This window comes from Eleutherodactylus coqui, chromosome 10 (genome assembly GCF_035609145.1).
Source record: "Eleutherodactylus coqui strain aEleCoq1 chromosome 10, aEleCoq1.hap1, whole genome shotgun sequence".
In the NCBI taxonomy this organism is placed as follows: Eukaryota; Metazoa; Chordata; class Amphibia; order Anura; family Eleutherodactylidae; genus Eleutherodactylus; species Eleutherodactylus coqui.
Genome location: NC_089846.1, coordinates 64,372,802 through 64,394,218, shown reverse-complemented (window position 1 = coordinate 64,394,218; position 21,417 = coordinate 64,372,802). Strand labels below are relative to the sequence as shown.

The following is a 21,417-nucleotide window of genomic DNA, read 5'->3' as shown; positions in this document are numbered from 1 at the left end:
TAGACTGCTGGGACCCCCACCAACAGGGATCTAGTTGGTCCCTCAGTGAATGGTGTGGAGGTCACATAGGTGCGCTGATGCTTCATTTCTTCAATGGTAAAGTCGGAGATTACCGAGTTCAAGCAATTCAACAATCTCTGGCATCGTCATTGAAGTGAATAGAGCAGCGGTGCGCCTGCGTGACCTCTGCTCCATTCACTTAGGGACTGACTGGACCCCTTCATTCTCAGGATTGGTGGGGGTCCCAGTGGTCAGATCCCTACCAATCATAAAGTTATAACTTGGCAGAACCCCTTTAAAATCTTCATGGATCAGCTTATGTCAATAAGTCCCTCTATGTCTTACAAAGACTCCAGTACTATAAACAGACAGTAATGGATTAAAGGACCTGTTTCAGGATTTTCCTAGGGATCCGAGGAACTTTAGGTGATACTTTCTTCCCTCCATGCCTGTTATCATGTGTGACCACCGCTTTATTAAAACAGGGAGCTCAGGACCTCTATTCCTAAAGTTACTATAGTCTGTTCCATGAAGAGAATGCAGCCGATAGCGGCGGCATTGAGTGTATCACCCCACCTTTTGTGGTTGTTTAATTGGAATGAGTTGATAGCCAAAGCCTTTCCTCCAGTCAACAGAGACGGTCATGTCATCAGCACCAGTTGGTCAATCCCCCAACCACAAATGGGGGGAATACACTCATGCTGCTGCAATTTGATGCAATCTCTTCATGAGACAGACTATAGCTCTTGTAAAGACTCTTCAGAAGATCAGCCTAAAGTGCGGCTTACTGGTCTCTGTGAGTATGACTGAACTGAAGGAAGGGTGACTGACGTCATATATGAATTGATGGGTTTTGGGCTATGTTTAATTGAAGACATAGGAACAATTATTCATTAGCTAGATCTTCTGTTACTGACTGAAGACCAGTAAAATTTCTTTTTCCTAGTACCTTGTGATGGATTATTATGTGGGAGGTGACCTTCTATCCTTGCTCAGTAAGTTCCCAGATGGTTTTCCTCCACACATGGCGATCTTCTATCTGGCTGAGATGATCATGGCTGTTAATTCTGTCCACTCTCTGGGCTACATACACAGGTGAGATGTACAAATAATTTACCGTTTTTGCTATGATGAATGTACCTAGAAATTATGATCAATTGACCCTTGACTTTTTCTTTTTCTTCATCAGAGATATAAAGCCAGACAACATGCTATTAAACCGGTCAGGACACATCCATCTAGGTGATTTTGGTTCTTGTTTAAAACTACGGCAAGATGGCATGGTGAGTTCAACCTACAGTTCCCCCAAGCTGCCCAAATATACCAAATTTTATTGAAGACTTGTGACTTTTCTTGAAGGTGTCCTGCTCTGTTGCTGTGGGAACTCCTGACTACCTATCTCCTGAAATTCTTCTTGCCCTTGAAGACCCTACCTTGTCTTATGGTGTTGAATGTGATTGGTGGTCTATAGGGGCCTGTGCCTATGAGATGTTCTTTGGACACCCTCCCTTTTATGCCGAATCTGTTGTGGAAACATATGGAAAGATTCTTCATTATAAAGTAAGTGAACTGAAGTTGCTGGTAAATTAGACTTTGCTTTGTGCCTTTCCAGGGCCGACTTTAAAGAGGTTGTCCAGTTTAAAAAAGAAAAAAATGTCATTTACCCTGCTAGGGATTTCTGAGTAAGGAGATCCCTGTTCAGGATCCTCATCTCCTCTGGAGGACCTGTCCTATCCTACATTGCTTAGACAACCCATCAGTGTTAATGGTCAAGGTGTAATGCTTTATTTTCCCTGTGGTGTTGCTGCAGAGAAATTTAGCACCTACTGCCAGGTTTCTTGAGCTGGGGCTGTCAGGGCATGCTGGGAGTTGTAGTTGTCTAACAGCTGGAGAACCACAGGTTGCAGATCATGGCTCTAGATTGTAACTTGCTTTATTTTCTTAATCTACTAGTTGACGTGTACAGATGTGGCACTTGTTAACATGATTCACGCTTTGTGATAATCCAGCATTGTAGTACATTGTAGTTAAAGGCTATGGACATCTTTGGGGGCAATTTCTTTCCACTTAAATGCATGTATTATGGGCTGACAATCATTTTTGCACTAGGGTTGAATTTAAAAATTTCCATTTTTTGGCTTTTGCCAAATTCCAATTCTATCCCTTCAGTCGTGTCCAACTCTTGGATACTCTGTAAGCCAATATTCTTAATGATGAGCCTCGTGTGGCGCAGAGTGTAAGCTCTCGCCTACCACCTGAAGGCTGCAAGTTCGATCCCCGCATGATTCAGGTAGCCGGCTCAAGGTTGACTCAGCCTTGCATCCTTCCGAGGTCGGTAAAATGAGTGGGGGGTAATAAGTAATTATTACCTGAAAGCGCTGCGGAATAAGTTGGCGCTATACTATATTTTATTTTATTTTATTTAATGCTTTTCTATTCTGTATGGCTGCTTTCAATTGCCTGATGTCCATTCCCGTGTCCTTTTTGATGATGTCCAGCCAACATGTCTATTGTCTTCCCTGTTTCCTCTTACCACTGACCAAGTAGTATCTCTTTTTCTCCCTCATCACGTGTCCAAAGTAAGTCAGTCTCTGTCTCATGATCCTGCCTTCCAGGGACACATCTGGGTTGATGCGGTCCAGGACAGCTTTATTGGTGACCCTAGCTGTCCAAGTGATTTGTAGAAGTTTTTTCCAACACCACAGCTCAAAAGCGTCAATTTTTCTTCTGTCTGCTATCCTCAATGTCCATGTCTTACAGCCATATGTTGCAAGCGGGAAGACGATGGCTGTGATTAACCTTCGTTTTACGGTGACTGAGGCATCCTTACACTTCCATATTCGGTCCGTGCTCACCATGGCCAATGGCTCACTGATGGTTTAGTTTCCCTCTGCTCTCTCCTTTACTTTTTAGTTAAAATAAACTTTGTTTTGGTCATAAATTAGCTGATAGGAAGATGCAGGTGAGGAGAGAGCAGAGGAACACTGAGTCGTTAGTCCATCCTCACTGATAGATCTCCTACCAAGACTAGACTGCAGTTTCTATACATAGTGATATGTTGAAGATGCAAAAGACAAATGGTGCAACGTTTTTTAATTAAACACATTTGCAAAAATGAATGTCAGCCCAAAATACATACATTTAAATAAAAAGATTGTCCCCCAAAGGTGTCCATAGCTTTTAAGTTATCATAACATGTGAAATATCAAGTTAGTGTTTGCTATGTCTGTGTATGCCATGACACCATTATACTTTGCTTATCCTGGTATGAGATATTGACACACCTAAAGGTACTAGGATTCCATATGGGATTCATTCTATGGGCATTTCTGCTATAGACCATGTCATTCTCTGTATTCCGTCTTGTACTTTGGTCAGAACACAAATTAGATATGGGTCTGATGCTAGTTGTTGGATGCCCTAGCCAAAATTATGGGTTATACGTTATTTCCTACCTTGGATAGGTCCAATTGACTCTTATACTTCCTCTCTAGGAGCACTTTAACTTTCCCCCCTCAGTGGATGACCTATCACCAGAGGCATTAGACGTCATCTCATCCCTAATTTGTGATCGGGAATCCCGCCTGGGTATTGGTGGACTCCAGGATTTCCAAACTCATCCACTCTTTGCTGAAATTGACTGGGAAAGACTGCGGGAATACACTCCACCTTTTGTTCCTGAGTCCGTGGGCGCCACAGATACTTCCAATTTTGATGTTGTAGAAGATCAACTATTAGATATGATCAGTGGGGGAGGAGTGAGTATCTTTATGTATTACTGGCTGCGTATTACTGAGTTTACCTTTTTACTATCTGTCAAGCTTCACATTAAACCAAGCATCACAAAAACAGAGCATACACTGAATGGCAACTTTATTAGAGACCCCATCCAGCAGTGCATTGGACCTCCTTTGAACTTCAGAATTGCAACAATTTGTGGTAGTGTAGATTCCACTAGGTGTTGAAATCACTCTGCATGAATATTGACCCATGTAGACAGGAAGCTTCTTATAGTTTCTACAAATTAGATGGAGGTGCTGACATGTTCTGATCAGCTGACAGGAAGGGGTCATCAATTCATGCTGCTTGCGCCAAATTCTGACCTCCCTTCAGCACGGGGCAGAAGAAATCTGGATTCATCTGACCAGGTATGTAGTTCCACTACTCAGTGATACAATTTTTGTGCTCTTTTGCTCACTGGAGTCTCCTCTTTCTGTTTCTCATAGACAACAATGGCGCTGGAACTGGTTGTCTGTTGTTATAGCCCAGCTGTGCTAAGAAACATTAGTTGGAGCACCAGCATTGTATTTTGATGCAATTTGCTTGACTGCGCAGCACTTATTAATCAGAGACAATTATTGACATCCTCCTCTGACCCGTTTTGTCGATATCTTGTTTCTGTCCACAGGATCCCTTTCATGTGATGTTTTCCCTTGATCACACCATTCCCAGTATACTGTCCACACTGTTGCATGAGTAAACCCAACAAGGTTGGCAATGAAGTCCTAGCCCAATCTAGTCTAGCCACAATGACCAGGCCTTGTTGGAAGTAACTCAAATTACAGTAATTTCCATCTGATGTGGATTCACACTGAAATTGATCCACGGAAACTTGTCACTTGATTTTATGCTGCACTCCGGGGTTACAGGTCTAATTTCCATACAAGAAAGCTCCAATCGTGAAAGGGCCAGGGTCTCTAATAAAGTGGCCATTTCATATACAGTAGTTTAAATTTTCAGTTTGTAGTGGGGTCTCCTTATTTTGGACCCTCATCTAAGTCCTAAATAAAGTTCACTGTTCATTCTTCTTAGGAAACCATATCAGATGTTGGGGACAGCTCCCCACTTGGAGTCAACCTTCCATTTGTTGGCTACTCTTATACATTCAGGTAAGAACAATGAGATCTTTCTGTATGAGGTTAATGAACACTTATTATTTTACTGTAAATCTTCAATAAATAATGTTTTTCTCTTCTAAAATGAAATATTAGTTACATATGTAATTTATGTGTCCCTCCTAGAGAGGATGACAGGGAGCATGTATGGGGAAACTTGAGAAATGCGTGTGCATGTAGATTGAGATCAAATCCAGACCTGCAAAAAATGAGCCATGAGGAGAACTTGGTGAGTAAAGTTGACCCTTACAGTTAGTAAATTCTATGGTTATTCATGGCATATGATACTTCAGTAAAATAAAGCATAAACTCCTCATGTTTTATTTAAAAAAGTCAAACAATAAATCGTCAATGTTACAGCCTTGTCTTGAATAAGATCTCATTGAGGCATGATACTATAATACCTCATACCTCCAGGAATCACATTTGGATCCCTTGTTGTCTGAGCTGCGTGATGCTCTTCAGAGTGAGGTGGAGGCCAGGGAGGCTTTGTCTTCGGAGATTAGCCTACTTCAAGCAGCCAATCAGAGCCTGGCCAGGTGAGAACCTTCTAACTGTAAAATGAAGATGATCTGTAAGGCTGGGCTTCCATGTTGTGGTAACTGCATATGGCCCAAAACCCTTCCAACAGTGGTGGCCAATGGCTGCAAAATACTGCCCTTTAACTGGCAAAATCTTCCGGTCAATGGCCACTGTGGCTGGACGGGCTTTTGGCTGCAAGTGGTACCGTAGCATGGAAACCTATCCTAATGACCCTCTTTACATGGGTGACTATTGGGCCCAAACATTCCTCTAAACTCTTGTTTGCCCAATACCAGGCTATGAAAAGGGACCAATGATTAGACAACAAACGGACAAACACTTGTTCATTAGCTGATCGTGTCAAGTGAGCAAAAAAATACTTGCTACTCAGCTGCACAACACTCTCAGGCCTTAGTCAGACGGGCGTTTTTTCGCGCGATTTGCGGATCGCATGACGGATGCGCATCCGCAAATCGCGTGACCGGTGCCCGAAAATCGCCCGCAAAATCTGCTACTAGCCGCGTTTCATTAGAAACGGGCCGGAGCTGTCCAGCGCATTGAATTCAATGGAGCCGGCAATACAGCCCGCTCCATTGAAAGCAATGCGCTGCGGGCGAGTGTGGGATGAATTGTCGGGAAGGGCTTAAATATATAAGCCCTTCCCTGCAATTCATCCAGAAAAGTGTTAAAATAAAATATATATATATACTTACCTGCTCCCGGCAGCTGGAGTTCCGCGCGGCCGGCCTGCAGTGGGTGTGAAGGGGGTGTGAGTCAGACCTGCCCCCTGATTGGCTCAGCGCTGAGATAGGTGCGATCTGCGATTTCTGTTCTATAATTTATCGGACGAGCGCATAAAAAGCGCTCATGTGTCCGATACCATTGCAAAGCAATGGTTTTATAAAATCGCCGGACACATGCGCATGCGCAAATCGCGGCAAAAAACGCCCGTCTGACTAAGGCCTTATAGAGCAGGTAATCTGCCCATGTAGATTGACAGAATGAGCGTTGACCGACATTCTTATTGTCAATCAGTGGTCTTTAGCACAGGCAGATTATTATCTGACTGTGTAAAAGGAGCACAAGGAAGAGAACATGATGACACGCTGTTGACCTGGACAGTCATATTAACACATTGTTTTCCATTTAATCATTTTATATTGATGTGTTTTTTGCTGAAAGTCTGATCAGCAGGGCCCCTAATTAGATCGGTGGGCTTGGTTCTTGTTGCTGTAACTACCATAGAGTTGTATGGAGCAACAGCATATAAGACCGATGCTCCATACAGTAACTCCTCACTTGGACATATCTGCGGGGTGGGATGGGGGACCAAGATTCCCAATTTTAGTCATTGGTGGGGAACCTTTACCAAAAGCAAATATTTATTAATTATCATATTATTTCATTTTTGCCTTCATCTGGGTCATCACACCACAACATTGATGAACTTTGTCATCCTTTTGTAGTATGCTGTGGGTCGGGAGGTTACAATTTCTCATTGTAGAGACCACCGGGTAGGCATGAGGAGACTTTTAAGGCTGTGCAATGCTCCTTTGGGAAATTTGATGTGCAAATGGGTACAATGCCTTGGTAGGCCACTTATTAGAAGGTGACTTTCATACAAGTCAATGTCCAAGCTCAGTGAAGACGTATGCAATAAAACAGTTGTAGCTGCACCAGTCATATTTTCTCTAGTATAACTTGTTCTTCGCAACATAAACTACTATGTCAGGGATAAAACATCTATCTATGGAGGGGTTGAAACTGATTTGTGCAAAAGTTCAGGAAACTGTAAGAAATATCAGCATGGGTTTGGTATGTTACTGCTTCATTTACTGTCCACCTTGTGTGTCTTGACAGTCGCCTTTATGAAGCTGACCAGCTGAACTCTGAGCTTCAGAGCAAAATCCGTCTATTAGAACAGCAACTACAACATAGAGATGGTGTTCGGGAAGAAGAAGAGGAGAGAGGTGAGGAAGCGAACCAATCTAATAAGAACTAAAGGTTTGTACACATTAGGTATAATGCAAGCATCTAAGTGCCATTGAGCTATGTTAATTCTATGGTGAACACCTATTCTTAGGAAGCTTCTACCATAGGGACCAATGGCAACAAGAGTTTCAGCCTTGGCCACCATGCAGTCTAATACTGGCTACATGCTTGTTTCTTTTTACCTTCTATGTACAACACTGCCCCACTGCTATATTGACTATTCATAATGTATTTCACCATCTACCTCAGCCCAACTTTCAATCCTCATCATATACCTGTCTTCTATATGTATCCTTGTATATATCTCCCCTGATACCTGTCATCCAACCTCTTACAGAAAAATATGCCCTACCACGAGGATGTGAAACCTGCAAAAAGAAATCTGAACCTACCTCTAGGATTAGACAAGTGAGATTCCTATAGGGACTGGTGGAAGAGGGAGTCATATTGGTGCATGTTAATTCTAGGGGATGATGAGAGGTAGAAGGTGAAGATGACAATGCATAAATAGATGTTGGAAAGAGGATCAGTAGAACGTGGTTAAAAAAAGGGTATTGTGGCTATGGGATGGTTGGATGACCTTGAGTACCTGAGACTAATTGACAAAGATGGGTGTTTTAATTCTGCAGAGGGCAAAACAGGAATATTGTACACTGAATGGTCACTTTATTAGCGACCCCCATCTAGTAGCATCTTAGACTCCTTTGTCTTTCAGAACCGCAGCACTTTGTCAAAGCTTAGAGTTCACTAAATAAGGAAATTCTTCTACAGGAATATTGCTGCATGCGGACGGAAAGCTTCTTGTAGTTGCCTCTAATTAGATGGAGGTACTGACATGCTCTGACCAGCTGACAGGAAGGGTTCATCGATTCATACTGCTTGTACCAAATTCTGAACACCCCCATTAGCATAGTGCAACAGAAATCTGGATTCATCTGACCAGGCGATGTTTTGCCACTGCTCAGTAATCCTCTTTTGCCCACTGAAGTCTTGTCTACTATTCCTCTTTGACTGCAATGCAGTTGGAACTGGTTGTCTGTTATTATAACCCATCTGGGTTAAGGAATGATAGGTTGTGCATTTGGACATATTAGGTGGAGCACCAGCGTTCCATTTGAATGCAGTTTGCTTTACTGCAGTGCTTGTTAGAACAATTCTTGATATCCTCCTCTGACTCCTTTTGTCGATAAATTTTTTCCATCCACGGGATCACCTTTCACTGGATGCTTTTCATCAATCACACCATTCTTGATATATTGTACACACTGCTGCACAAGAACCCTACAAGGTTGGCAGTGAAATCCTGGCCTTTCGATGATCATGCCTCATTGGAAGTTGCTCAAATGACTGGATTTTCCCATCCAATGTAGATTCACATGGAAACTGATCCATAGAAAACTTGTCATGTGATTTTATGCTACACTCTGAGTCACGGATCTAATTTCCATCAAGGGAATCTTCAAATATGTAAGGGCCAGGGTCTCTAATAATAGGGCTATTCAGTGTATCTCCTTTAGGGACTCCTTTGTGGCACAGAGACTGGTGAAAAACTGGTTGTTGGGGGTGGGAAGACTTTGTCTAGTTGAAGATTTTTTGTGGGACATTGGAAGATGTAGGACTAGTTAAGCTATTGGACTCTTGAAAGCCCCAGACCTGACTCCAAACCTTTGTCTGTCTTCTTTCTCAGCTAGATAGCTGTATACCTTCCTATTGCCACCCCTTAGTGACACCAGTTCACCGTCACATGCTGCTCTTCTCACGGGTATGTCACGTGCATGTCACCTATTGTATTGTCCTGTCTGGAGAGGGGTGATTCTCACCCAACCCCTTTGTATGTCTTTGTGGCAGTAAACTGGTCTTTGTCTGTGTTGTTTCTGTGTGGAGGTGGGAACATATATGTGATAAATTATTCTGTACATGAAGGGTGCAAAGTAGTGTCCTTTTCTTTATTTTCATTCTGTACTAAACTAGAATCAGAATAACAGTGTGTAAGGCTGTAAAAACGACATATATCCTTTTGGTTCTACCTATTACTCCCTCCCAATGTTGATCCAGAAGAAGGCAACCCCCCTTTCCCCCCAATGAAGTAGGAGCCAATTTTCCTCATTTTAGGGGAAAAAATTCCTTCCTAACTCCAAGTTTGGCAATTGGAACAATCCCTGGATCAGCCACCCCTTTGAAGTAATCAATGACTAAAATTTAATACTATCACACTCAAAAAAGGCATCCAGGCCCCTCTTGAACTCTTTTGGTGAGTTCACCAGCACCACATTCTCAGCCAGAGAGATCCATAGTCTCACTGCTCTTACAGTAAAGAACCCCCTTCTATGTCAGTGTATGAACCTTCTTTCCTCTAGACATAGAGGATGCCCCCTTGTTACAGTCACAGTCCTGGGTATAAACAGATAATGGGAGAGATCTCTGAATTGTCCTCTGATATATTTATACATAGTTATTAGGTCACCCCTAAGTCATCATAATATTTTTATATGTAGTAGAAAATCTATATAGACTTGCAGTGGTTCTTCATAGACATAAGTGTGTTCTGGTCCAAAAAGCACTTATTGTGACCACTTGAGTGTTGTTAAAGGCTCATAGGTTCTGGTGCACAGTTCAGCTTAGCGCTTCCACTTCTGCCCCCAATATGTACAACAAACCAAAATCTCATCCCGTATACATTTGTGTATATCATCTATGGGTTTATGCACAAAGACATGTTATAGCTCTTTACAAATTGTACAACGCTGTGGCAGGGCTTAATAGCTTGCCAGTAAAAATACAATATACTGCAATACAGAAGTATTGCTGTATGGTGTAAAGGTAATCAAATGATCACAAGTTCAAGTTCTTATGGGGACTAAAAAAAAGTTAAAAAATAAGTTCAATACACACATTTAAATATTGCAAAAAAAATATTTTAAAAGTTGAGAAAAAATCCCTTTTTCCAGTTTTGCATGCAAAAAAAATCAAAACAACAAAAAAATTGACATTATCAGTATCACTGCTTCCTACAAAGTCCAAAAGATCAAAACGTAATATTATTTATCACACATAGTGAACACCGTAAAAAAACATAAGCAACTCCAGAATAGTTTTTTTCATTACCCTGCTAGTCAAAAAAAAAATGTAATTAAAAGTGATCTAAAAGTTGTATGTATCACATATTGGTATCAATAAAAACTGCAGATTCCCTACAAAAAAACAGCCCTCACACAGTGCCACAGAAATCGTTGTGCGGATTGGAGTGTCAGAATTTTGTTTGAAAGCTTAATATTTTTGAAAAGTAAAAAAAAAAATAAAAAAAAATAAAAAAAATGTATATATATATATATATATATATATAATAAATTTGTCATCAGTATAATTATACCAGCCCACAAAATAATGTTATTTTTATCGCATGGTGAATGCTGAAAAAGCAAGACCCCCCCAAAAAAGGCCCCAAATGTTTTTTTTTCCATTTCAGCCCATTTCAAAAGTTTTTCAATGCATTATATGATACATTAAAGGGTACCATTAAAAAATACAACTCATCCAACGAAAATCAAGCCCTCATGCAGCTTAGTCAATGGAAAAATACAAAAAATATTATTTTTTTTAAAGTGGGGATGAAAAAGACAAAGAAAAAGTGAAAAGTGGCTGGCCCTTAAGGGGTTAATCCAGACCATAGACCAGATTCCAAAATATATCCAGATCCCCAAATAAATCCAAACTCCCAAACTGCAACATTAATTCTGACTATAGATGAGCGAGCGTACTCGGCCACGCCCCTTTTTCGCCTGAGTATCGCGATTTTCGAGTACTTCCGTACTCGGGCGAAAAGATTCGGGGGGCACCGTGGGTGAGTGGGGGGTTGCAGCGGGGAGTGGGGGGGAGAGGGAGAGAGAGAGGGCTCCCCCCTGTTCCCCGCTGCTACCCCCCGCGCCGCCACGCCTCTCCCTTCCCCCTGGCGCCCCCCGAATCTTTTCACCCGAGTACTGAAGTACTCAAAAATAGCGGTACTCGATCGAGTAATTACTCGAAACGAGTACGTTCGCTCATCTCTAATTCTGACCGCACATCCGAAAATCAATTTAGACTCCTACATTATCTTATTATTCTTTATATTTGGGTCAGGTCTTCTTCAGCTCCACAAGTTGCAGCCCTGGGGTCACTCAGGGTCATTACATTACATTCAACCTGGAGCTAAAGTAGGCACAACCTGGGAACAAGAAGGGTAAGGAAATGAAACAATTACTACAGTGTGAACCTAATGGAAACGACACAGACCCCAGTTATTATAGTAACAACGCTGAGAAATGTAGTGTGGGGGCTGTAGGTCCCTTGGCTTTAGGTCCCGTTTGCAATAATCATAACTATATTTCTTACATTTACAGTTATGCCCCAGTTTCGTTTCAGAGATTTTTACCTGACTGACCATTATCTTTGAAGTTAGCCAACCCTTCTACAATTATCTTATCTCCTTGTCTCTGTTTCTTCCAGGTACTTAAACCCAACTCTGTCTGGGTAGGATATCTCCTGCACCTGAGCATGTGGTCCTCAAAGTGGCTGGTGCCTCCACTCTTCTGAGTGACATTTTTGAGATTCCAGTTTCAAAGAAGTTAATAACAGAGAGAAGGAGGGAAAAAAAGACGTCTCAAAAACATCTAATGACCCTTACATAGCACCGTGCCCACGTCTACCATGTGTCCCAGACAATAGTGCCTGCTTGCATGTCAGGTTGGATAAATGGGTTGCAAAGGGTTATATCTGTATTATCTGTTGGCTGCTGACCTCATTGAAACCAAATTTTCTGTCCTAATCATTTTCAAGTTGGTTAGCTTTTGGTTATTGGATTATTTTGGAGGCCTTGCTTCCTATTAGCTACGTGATAGATTAACATTTGTGCATTGTTGGACTGGAGTTCCTTGGGACCACCAGAGGAGATGATCCCGAGTGCATATTTAATTGTTTCTTAAATAAGTTAAATTTGTAAATCAACTAGTAAGATGTAGACTCTAGTAGCAAGGGACCGAGTCAGCTCCAAGTAGGGTTGACTTCTCCTGGACCCTTTATTGTGTCAGACTGTCTTGGCCCAACAGAGAATCCTCCAATTTGACTCTTTTAGTGTATACTAGATTAAGGAACAATAACTGTTCAAAGAATATCTGCAAGGCAGCTATTGAGTATACAGCCTAATAGTGGCTTTACAAGGGTCAACCATTGTCCAAATAGTTGCTGATAGAATGAATATAAACAACAGTTGTTCTGTGTAAACACGGCCACCAACCAGGTTATGAGCGAGAATTAAGTCTCTAGTGTTAGTCGCTTCCTTTCACCTCAACCTAAAAATAGTTGCTGGTTGATTAATTATTGTCTGGTGTAAACAGGTAATTGTTGTCTTTCAATGACTAGCCAACAACTTTGCAGGGAGTTATGCACTTGTTTGACATGTGCCTCTCCCTAAATGTTGATTGGCTCCTGTGTTTTTTTTCCATTTTCTCCTCCCACTTAATCCTCATTGGTTCTTGAAAGCACATACATACGTCCGACTGACCAATCACACTAGTAAGAGATTGCAGTAGCGATTGTTCACTTGAAGACCACTCAGACATATTTATGTGTGTTCAGTGGACTCAGCAAGCAATAACTGTGCATTGGGGAGGGGTCAACTAGTCAACAAGTGATATTTCACCCTGCGTAAATGCTACCAACAACCTGTTCAGTGATTACGAAATTGTGAACAACAATCGCTGTGTGTGAAAAAACCTGAACAACAGTTGTTCATATGATTATTTCAAATGACTATTTAGACGATAGTTGCTCTATGTAAATCCACCCTTTCTCCACTGCAGTGACAACTTTCATATACGTACCTTATTAGTACGAACCTTAGCAGACTCTACACTATTTCCTTTCTTTAGCTACCCTCTTCCTCTCTTTGCTTTCTACAGACTAGGATTCTGCAATTTTCCTGTCTGGGTAACCACCCTTTAGCTAAGGTGATCAGAAAAGGTTCTTCCTGCTATACAGGGAACTCCCTCTCTGTGCTACACAGACTTGTTTTAGGTTCCTCCCAAACATGCAATGGGAAGTATGAAAAGTCTGCATCAAAGATTATGGCTCTTCAGAATGAAACATGGGTTAATGGTTGTACTATGTGCAGACTGCATAAATGAAGATAGAATTATGCTAATATAGTGCCAGTCAGCTGGCTATGAGCTGTAGTTCATAGTAATAGACTGCTTATAACTTGATTATCTATAAGCCTTATTTGCAGAACTGTATGGCATGATTTGCATCACGGTCACAGTTGTAACACAAATACACAGGTACACGTATAAATACGTACATAGATAGACATCACGTGATAATAGATCTTACAGTAAAGCATTATTTCCACCACATCTAGGACATAGGATGTGAACACCTTATGTCTTAACCCTTTCCAATCCAATTTTGGATTCATGGTTTCCTTAAAGGTTTTCTCTTTTTGCTGTTATACAATAGTTATATCTGCTGGCTAAAGCCAGCGTGTGTGCGCCAAAGAGGCTCCAACAGCGGAGTGGCTGGCAGTAGACGGTGGGAATACTCTGTTGAACGTCTTCTGACATTTGAGCTGTACAAGCTTTAATCAGAATGTAGGAAGATGTCAGACAGCGGATTGGAAAGGGTTAAAAGTAGTAGTACTCCCACTTTTCTCACCATTTACTATGATAGGTAGAAATAGTATAAATAGCCTAATTCAAATAGTACTGTCCAAAAACTGATGGAGGGATTGTTCGTAGTACCCATTAATTTCCAAACTTAGTTTAGATACAAGGAATAACTTGCTAATTGGTGAGGATCTAATCAATGCAGTTGTGTGACATGTGAATTCAGTGCACAAAATGACATCATCATGTCATCCATCTGTGTGCAAATGGGAGTTGCCTCAAGGGTGCCACATATTAGGAGGTAGCATTCCTGCAAGTCAATGCCTGACCTTTTACCAGGCCTTGCAATAGGGAGGGCCCTAGAGGCATTGTACCTCACATTTGCATGCTAAATTTCCCAGAGGAGCCTGCGCAGCCGTAGAAGTCTTCTACTAGGTGCTCTCCAGAAGGAGAAACCGTACCCCTCCCGATCCACATCAATCAATTGTAGAAGAAAGTTGTACAAAATCCAACCCGGTGGAGTCCTTCCAGGCCATCTCAATATATCTTTTTCATTTCTCGTTCTTTATTATTAGCTGCAGCCAGCAATGGAGTTTTATTTATAATTATCATAATTACCTATTTATAGGACTTGCTTTGACATCCCGGAATGCGGACGCGCAAACATGACCCATTTCATCAGGGAATCATTTGTTTTTGGCTGTTATTTCCCACACATTTCAGCACTCTAATGTGACCTCCATAAAAGGCTAATTTTTATCAGCTCATTAGGGCTGGGTTTATACTAACACTAACTATTTCCGTTGTTTGGCGTCATCCTAGGGGGCGAACAATGGAAAACTTAAAATACCGGACCCGAATGGAGCTGGTAGGACACCATTGAATGTAATGGGGCCAATCCGGCTTCCTGCATGTTGCCTGGAATTCTCGCAGATGAAATAGCACAGCATGTTGTATTTTTCTTCCAGGATTTCATGCCAGATCTATGCTAGAGGCGCCAAAAACCTTGGGTGCAGATGTGAGCCCAGTTTAATTCTGATTGAAACTAAATTAGTAATGCTCAACCAAACCAATGTTTCCTGGTTACAACATGTTATGTTTGTGTATCTCGGTATGTGTGGCAATGACAATGTGTACTTTTCAACATGGATGTAGCTATATTGGGTGCAGAGGTAGCAATCTCATCCAGCCCTGGTGCTTGTAGCCTCTCTGGCACATTAGAAGACACCAGTGTTATAGATAGTACATTGTAGGTTGGCACTCTGTTACAGATTTCACATTGGGACTCAATGCACAGTATGGACAATTTACACTGTAGATTTCATGGGGGTTTTCATGACAGACAGTTGGCCATATCATAGTTATTTTGGTTAGTATCCAGTAGTTGGGCCACCCACAGATGTTGAGAACCATTGCAGTAGATCCAAAGGAGGCCCTATACAAAAATCCAAATGGGCTGCTATTGTGGTGCTGGAATTTCCCACCATGGACAGAAGGGCCTGGTGCATATTTTCAAACCCTTTCCGTGCCCCTTGGGCCAATTCCTCAACCCTTGCTTGCTAACAATACTCCCCTTTGGATAGGGGAGTTCTGCACAGGTTCTCACCACCCAGAAGCAACGTGGATGCGGCCAATCAGGACTGGGCTTCCGTCCCCCAGGGCTGCATAGCAGCCACATGGCTTACCTTTGTGGATATACACTTTTGGGTCCAGACACTTTTACTATTGATGAACAATCCTCAGGATAGGCCATCAGTAGTTGATTGACAGGGGTCTGCCACTTGGGATCTCCACCGATCAGCTGATTACTGGGCCCACTGTCAGTGCAGACAGTGCTGAAAGCAGGTAATGCTGTCTATATTGAAGCAGCCTGGTTTTGTACTGCAGGCACAGCATCCATTGACTTAAATGAGAGTTGTGCCTGTGGTGCCAAACTGGGCTGTTGTAATATTGATAGGGCTATCTTCTTCCAGCACTATTTGCACTAACAGTGAGCCTAATGATCAGCTGATCGGTGGGGATCCCAAGTGGTGGGGCCACACCAATCAACTATTATTAGGATACGTTATCAATAGTAAAAGTCCAGCCAACTTCGTCAGCATTTAAATCAACACAAAGGGTTATTATCTGTAGGAGCTGTGGCCACTGGTCGGGACGACCACCGGCACACACAGTGGGTATTCTTTTCTTCAGGACTATATTTCTGGCTGGTTCCCAGTAATCTGTCCTGCTTATGGATTCATTACCAGGACCAGACGCTGGCAAAGCTTGTTCCAGAGAACTTTTTAAATAGAATAGGAGATGGCGAGAGGCCCAGATTCCCAGAGGAGACCATTTCTTTCCAGTGAGATTTAGGTAACGTGTAAATGGGACACTTCACCGAAACGTAGCAACCAAGAAACATCTGTTGATAACAACAGCTGAACTGCAATCTTCATTTTTGCCTGTTTTATGCTCTTATAGTCTATAATTAAATAAAGAAATACATATATAAACCCATGTATTGCTGCTAGATTGTATGTGCCAAAAGAGAATTACCCTGATAGATATAGGAAGGCTATATAACATAGATGTAGCTATAGGGGAAGCAGAGATAGATGTTGCACCTGCTGCTATGGAGGCCATTAGCTACATAAGAATGGTGCATGGTAGTTAGGGGCCTGTTACAGATTTTGTGAGGTTCTGGCAATGTTGTCTAAATCTGCCAACTATCTGTGGGTGTGACTAGATGGCAGATGTCGATCAGACAGGTAGGACACACCAGATATGTACAGGGTGGCCATGGAAAAGTAGTTATGTAATTCTGTTGTATGCGCAGAGATGATCAGTGTTGGGCTAGTCTGGATGCTGCTTAGTCTCTCGTTGAGCTAGTCTCTCTGTCTTTGGGAATGATATGAATGTACGGTTATTCACAAATGGAAGTATCCAAGGTGAGGATGAGGTTTAATATCTATAAATCACTTTTGGTCAAAATTAAAGCTTGGAGAAATATGTGTTCCACAAATGTGTATTTTGGAGACAGCTGCTATGTTACAGACAGTATTTGCATTCAAGGCTTCTCCATAAGGGCTCGTTCACATCAGCATCTTTGTTTTCTGTTCTGCTGTTCCTACAGAGGAGCAGCAAAGTGGAAAAAAAGAAATGATTATGTCTTACTGGTTGATTTCCATGGGATTTTTCGAGCCGCAGTTCTGCTCGTTCCAGTTCTGTTCCATTGGTTTCTGTTTGGTTCCATTTTAAATCTGTTTTGCAATAGGTTTAATTTAAAAAACCCCCCTACAAAAAACAGATCTAGGAGAAACGGAAAGTGAAATGCTGATGTCAATAAGACCTAAGACAGTAGCGATTTCCATAAAAAGATCACAGCCATGGAACAAACTTGTAGTCTTTTTTTTCTGGCAAAAAAACGGAAATCAGATGGAACTGAGGCAAAATGAAACAAAATAAGACCCAGTGAAATCAACGGGGATTTTACTGTATCAGTTTATTTCTGTTTTTCTGCCTTTAGAACGGAACAGGAAAATGGAACGCAAAACGCTAATGTCAACCCAGTCTAAGGCCTCATGTCCACGGGGAAAATCAGATCCGCTGCAGATTCTACATGTAGAATCTGCAGCGGGTCCCTCCTGCCCCGCGGACATGAGCGCCGAAAATAGGAATTTAAAAGCATTTACCTTTCCGTAGCGGACGGCGAAGATCAGCTGTTCCTCACGGCCGGATCTTCATTTTCGGCCGGCGGATGAATTCCTGACGCCGGCGGCACATCGCCGGCACGTCGTCGACGTGCCGCGCGCATGCGCCGGGCACATCCGCCGAGCCGAAGCAAGGGAGATGCAGCCGTGAGGAAGAGCAGAGCTTCGCGGCCCGCTGCGGGTGAGTAAATGCTTTAAATTCCTATTTTAGGTCTCCCGCGGATCCGGACGGCTTCCATAGGCTTCAATAGAAGCCCGCGGGAGCCGTCCCCGCGGGAGACCCGCATGAAAATGGAGCATGGTCCAGATTTTTTCATGCTCCATTTTTTTTAAAATCACTTTTATTGACGATCCGCGGGTATTTATGTACCCGCGGGTGGTCAATGCATCCCTATGGGGTGCGGATCCGCGCGCGGGAGATCCGCTGCGGATTTTAAATGTCATTTTGCCCGTGGACATGAGCCCTAAGGCTCCATTCACATTTTCGTCAGATGCTCCATTCAGAGTCTCTGGCATATACTCAGTATGAAATGCCGGATGAAAAAGTTGTGCATGCAGGATTTTTTCATCCGGTAAAAATGCCAGACAAGTGCAGTAACCTGAACAGACCCCATTATAGTCAATGTCATGAGACAGATCCACTCAGACAGGGAATTCTTTTTTCCTGCTCCCAAAACGGAGCAGGAAAACAGAATCCCTGGGGCAGATGTGAATTTAGCCTAAGATTTCGGTATGGCATGATGATAACATTTTAACATCTGTATTAAGGTTGCAGGACCTCCAAGTTCTGCAAGTTTACTGCACCATGTCATGATAGAACGCTCCAGAGATCTAAATCAGGATCAACACAGGAGGATAGACGGGCTGGACTAGATGGACATTGTCTTCATTCAGCCTTCCATACTATGTTATATGTTACTATGTAAATGTCATTTGGTAGAGCCCAGGCGGGTGTGCGGTCCGCATCTGGTTTATAATAGGGACGCTAGAAAGTATGATTATCTGAAACCGACATTATAAACAATTTGTCAGCAACCCTATGGAATGCATACTAGGAAGCATAAGCACTGGAGATCCCCTTTAAGTGAAAAGCACAAATTTGGAAATGCAGATGGGGACACTGTTATTGCTTCTTAAGTCTTCACTTACGTTTGGGATTGTTTTAGTGATTCTTGATACATTTTCTTAAAGATGCACTATGTATTTTTTCCTTGAATGTCGCTTTGCTTACTCAGAAAAGCATTCAGAGGTTACTCACCGCATACTGCCAAATATTGTACCTGTGAATGTAAATCCCACTCTGCAGATCACCCAACTTAGTCCCTGAGAATTGAGTTTACATGATAATTGAATGAACTGCCATGTTTGGTAATAGCTATGCACACAATAGTGTTTTATTTTTATATCTATATAAATGTATGTATACCTGTTTATATATAGATATATATAGATATATGAAAGTCAGATGTAATATATTTTATTTATGTTTTGTTACTACCAAGTTATGTATATATGCTCAATGTATAGATAACTGTATATATTTGGAAGAAAGAGAACATTTGTGTGTATAGTAAGTAATGATAAAAGTACGAGTGATTCTCATAGATGTTTGTATTTATATATATTGTGTGAGTTTACCTGGTGAATAAAGACGAAAATTATAATGATACTGAAGTTTGTCCTCCATTCTACCCATATAGGTTAGGGTGTAGCTATAGGGGATGCAGAGGTAGCAGTCGCCCAAATGCCCCTTTATCACATGCCAAGACACCATTATTGTAAATTGCACATGGTACGTAAGGGGCCCTGTTACAGATTTTGCATTGGAGCAGCTCCTAGTTATGCCTCTGCGTTAGTTCCCTCAAGGAGAACTTACAAATTTTATTAGTTTCCTCTCAATTTCCTAAGGAGGGAATTGAGAGGAAACTGATCAAATTTACCGACGACACAAAGCTAGGAGGGATAGCTAACACTAGAGGACAGAGAGAGGATTCAAAAAGATGTAGACAAGCTTGAACAGTGGGCAGCGACTAACAGAATACTGTAATTCTGCATCTGGGCAAGAAAAATGAAAAAAAAAGTGCATACAGAATGGGAGGAATTGGGCTAAGCAACAGCACATGTGAAAGACATGGATATGTCTACTAATAGGTCACAGACTGAACATGAGTCAACAGTGTGATACAGCAGCAAAAAAGAAAACAGAATTCTGAGATGTTTTAAGAGAAGCGTAGAGTCTAGATCACATGAGGTAAGTATCCCCCTCTACTCTTCCTTAGTCAGACCTCATCTGGAATACTATGTCCAGTTCTGAGTGCTCCATTTTAAAAAAGACAGACAAACTGGAGCAAGTTGAGAGAAGAGATACCAGGATGGTGAGCGGTCTGCAAATCATGTCCTATGCCGAACGGTTGAAGGATCTGGGAATGTTTAGCTTGCAAAAAAGAAGGCTGAGAGGAGACTTAATAGCTGTCTACTAGAGATGAGCGAGCACCAAAATGCTCGGGTGCTCGTTACTCGAGACAAAATTTTCGCGATGCACGAGCGTTCGTTTCGAGTAACGAACCCCATTGAAGTCAATGGGCGACTCGGGCATTTTTGTATATCGCCGATGCTCGCTAAGGTTTTCATTTGTGAAAATCTGGGCAATTCAAGAAAGTGATGGGAACGACACAGCAACGGATAGGGCAGGCGAGAGGCTACATGTTGGGCTGCATCTCAAGTTCCCAGGTCCCACTATTAAGCCATAATAGCGGCAAGAGTGCCTCCCCCCCTCCCAACAATTTTTACTTCTGAAAAACCCTCATTAGCAAGGCATACCTTAGCTAAGCACCACACTACCTCCAACAAAGCACAACCACTGCCTGCATGACACTCCGCTGCCACTTCTCCTGGATTACATGCTGCCCAACCCCCCCGCATGACCCAGTGTCCACAGCGCACACCAAAGTGTCCCTGCGCAGCCTTCAGCTGCCCTCATGCCACACGCTGGCCTCATAGCCACACCACCCTCATGTCTATTTATAAGTGCATCTGCCATGAGGAGAAACCGCAGGCACACACTGCAGAGGGTTGGCACGGCCAGGCAGCGACCCTCTTTAAAAGGGGCAGGGGCGATTGCTTCTGTGCAGCATTGTAGGCTATGAAAAATCCAATCCTGTGCCACCTCCATCAGGAGCTGCACACGTGGGCATAGCAATGGGGAACCCATGTGCCACACACTATTTATTTTGTCAAGGTGTCTGCATGCCCCAGTCAGACCGGGGTTTTTTATAAATAGTCACAGGCAGGTACAACTCCACAATGGGAATTCCGTGTGCACCCACAGCATGGGTGGGTCCCAGGAAGCCACCGGCGGTACATAAATATATCCCATGGCAGTGCCCATCACAGCTGAGGTAACGTCCGATTAAATGCAGGTGGTCTTCGGCCCACACTGCATGCCCCAGTCTGACCGGGGTTTTTAATTCATAGACACTGGCAGGTGCAACTCCCTAATGTGAAGTCCCTGTGGACCCACGGCATGGGTGGCTCCCTGGAACCCACCGGCGGTACATAAATATATCCCATTGCATTGCCCATCACAGCTGAGGTAACGCCAGGTTTAATGCAGGTGGGCTTCGGCCCACACTGCATGCCCCAGTCAGACTGGGGTTCTTTAGAAGTGGACACATGCAGTTA

General features: G+C 42.6%; 1 protein-coding gene across 5 annotated transcripts in view; it reads left to right on the top strand.

The window, feature by feature from the left end:
- Nucleotides 1–19,405, top strand: part of DMPK (DM1 protein kinase) — a 51,812-nt gene extending 32,407 nt beyond the window's left edge. The window contains exons 5-16 of one of the 5 annotated variants that reach the window (XR_010786963.1): nucleotides 947–1,095; nucleotides 1,190–1,283; nucleotides 1,360–1,560; nucleotides 3,495–3,758; nucleotides 4,813–4,889; nucleotides 5,022–5,124; nucleotides 5,313–5,434; nucleotides 7,278–7,387; nucleotides 7,747–7,817; nucleotides 9,097–9,171; nucleotides 11,892–17,595; nucleotides 18,199–19,405. Coding sequence is in view for 4 of the 5 variants with exons in the window: in XM_066581154.1 (XP_066437251.1) it covers nucleotides 947–1,095; nucleotides 1,190–1,283; nucleotides 1,360–1,560; nucleotides 3,495–3,758; nucleotides 4,813–4,889; nucleotides 5,022–5,124; nucleotides 5,313–5,434; nucleotides 7,278–7,387; nucleotides 7,747–7,817; nucleotides 9,097–9,171; nucleotides 11,892–11,978 (1,353 nt within the window). In the remaining variant the exon portion in view is untranslated. Of the gene's footprint in view, nucleotides 1–946; nucleotides 1,096–1,189; nucleotides 1,284–1,359; nucleotides 1,561–3,494; nucleotides 3,759–4,812; nucleotides 4,890–5,021; nucleotides 5,125–5,312; nucleotides 5,435–7,277; nucleotides 7,388–7,746; nucleotides 7,818–9,096; nucleotides 9,223–11,891 lie in introns of those variants that run through there. The other 4 variants (XM_066581156.1, XM_066581154.1, XM_066581157.1 and 1 more) reach the window with 4 other exon arrangements.
- The last annotated feature ends 2,012 nt before the right edge of the window (nucleotides 19,406–21,417 follow it).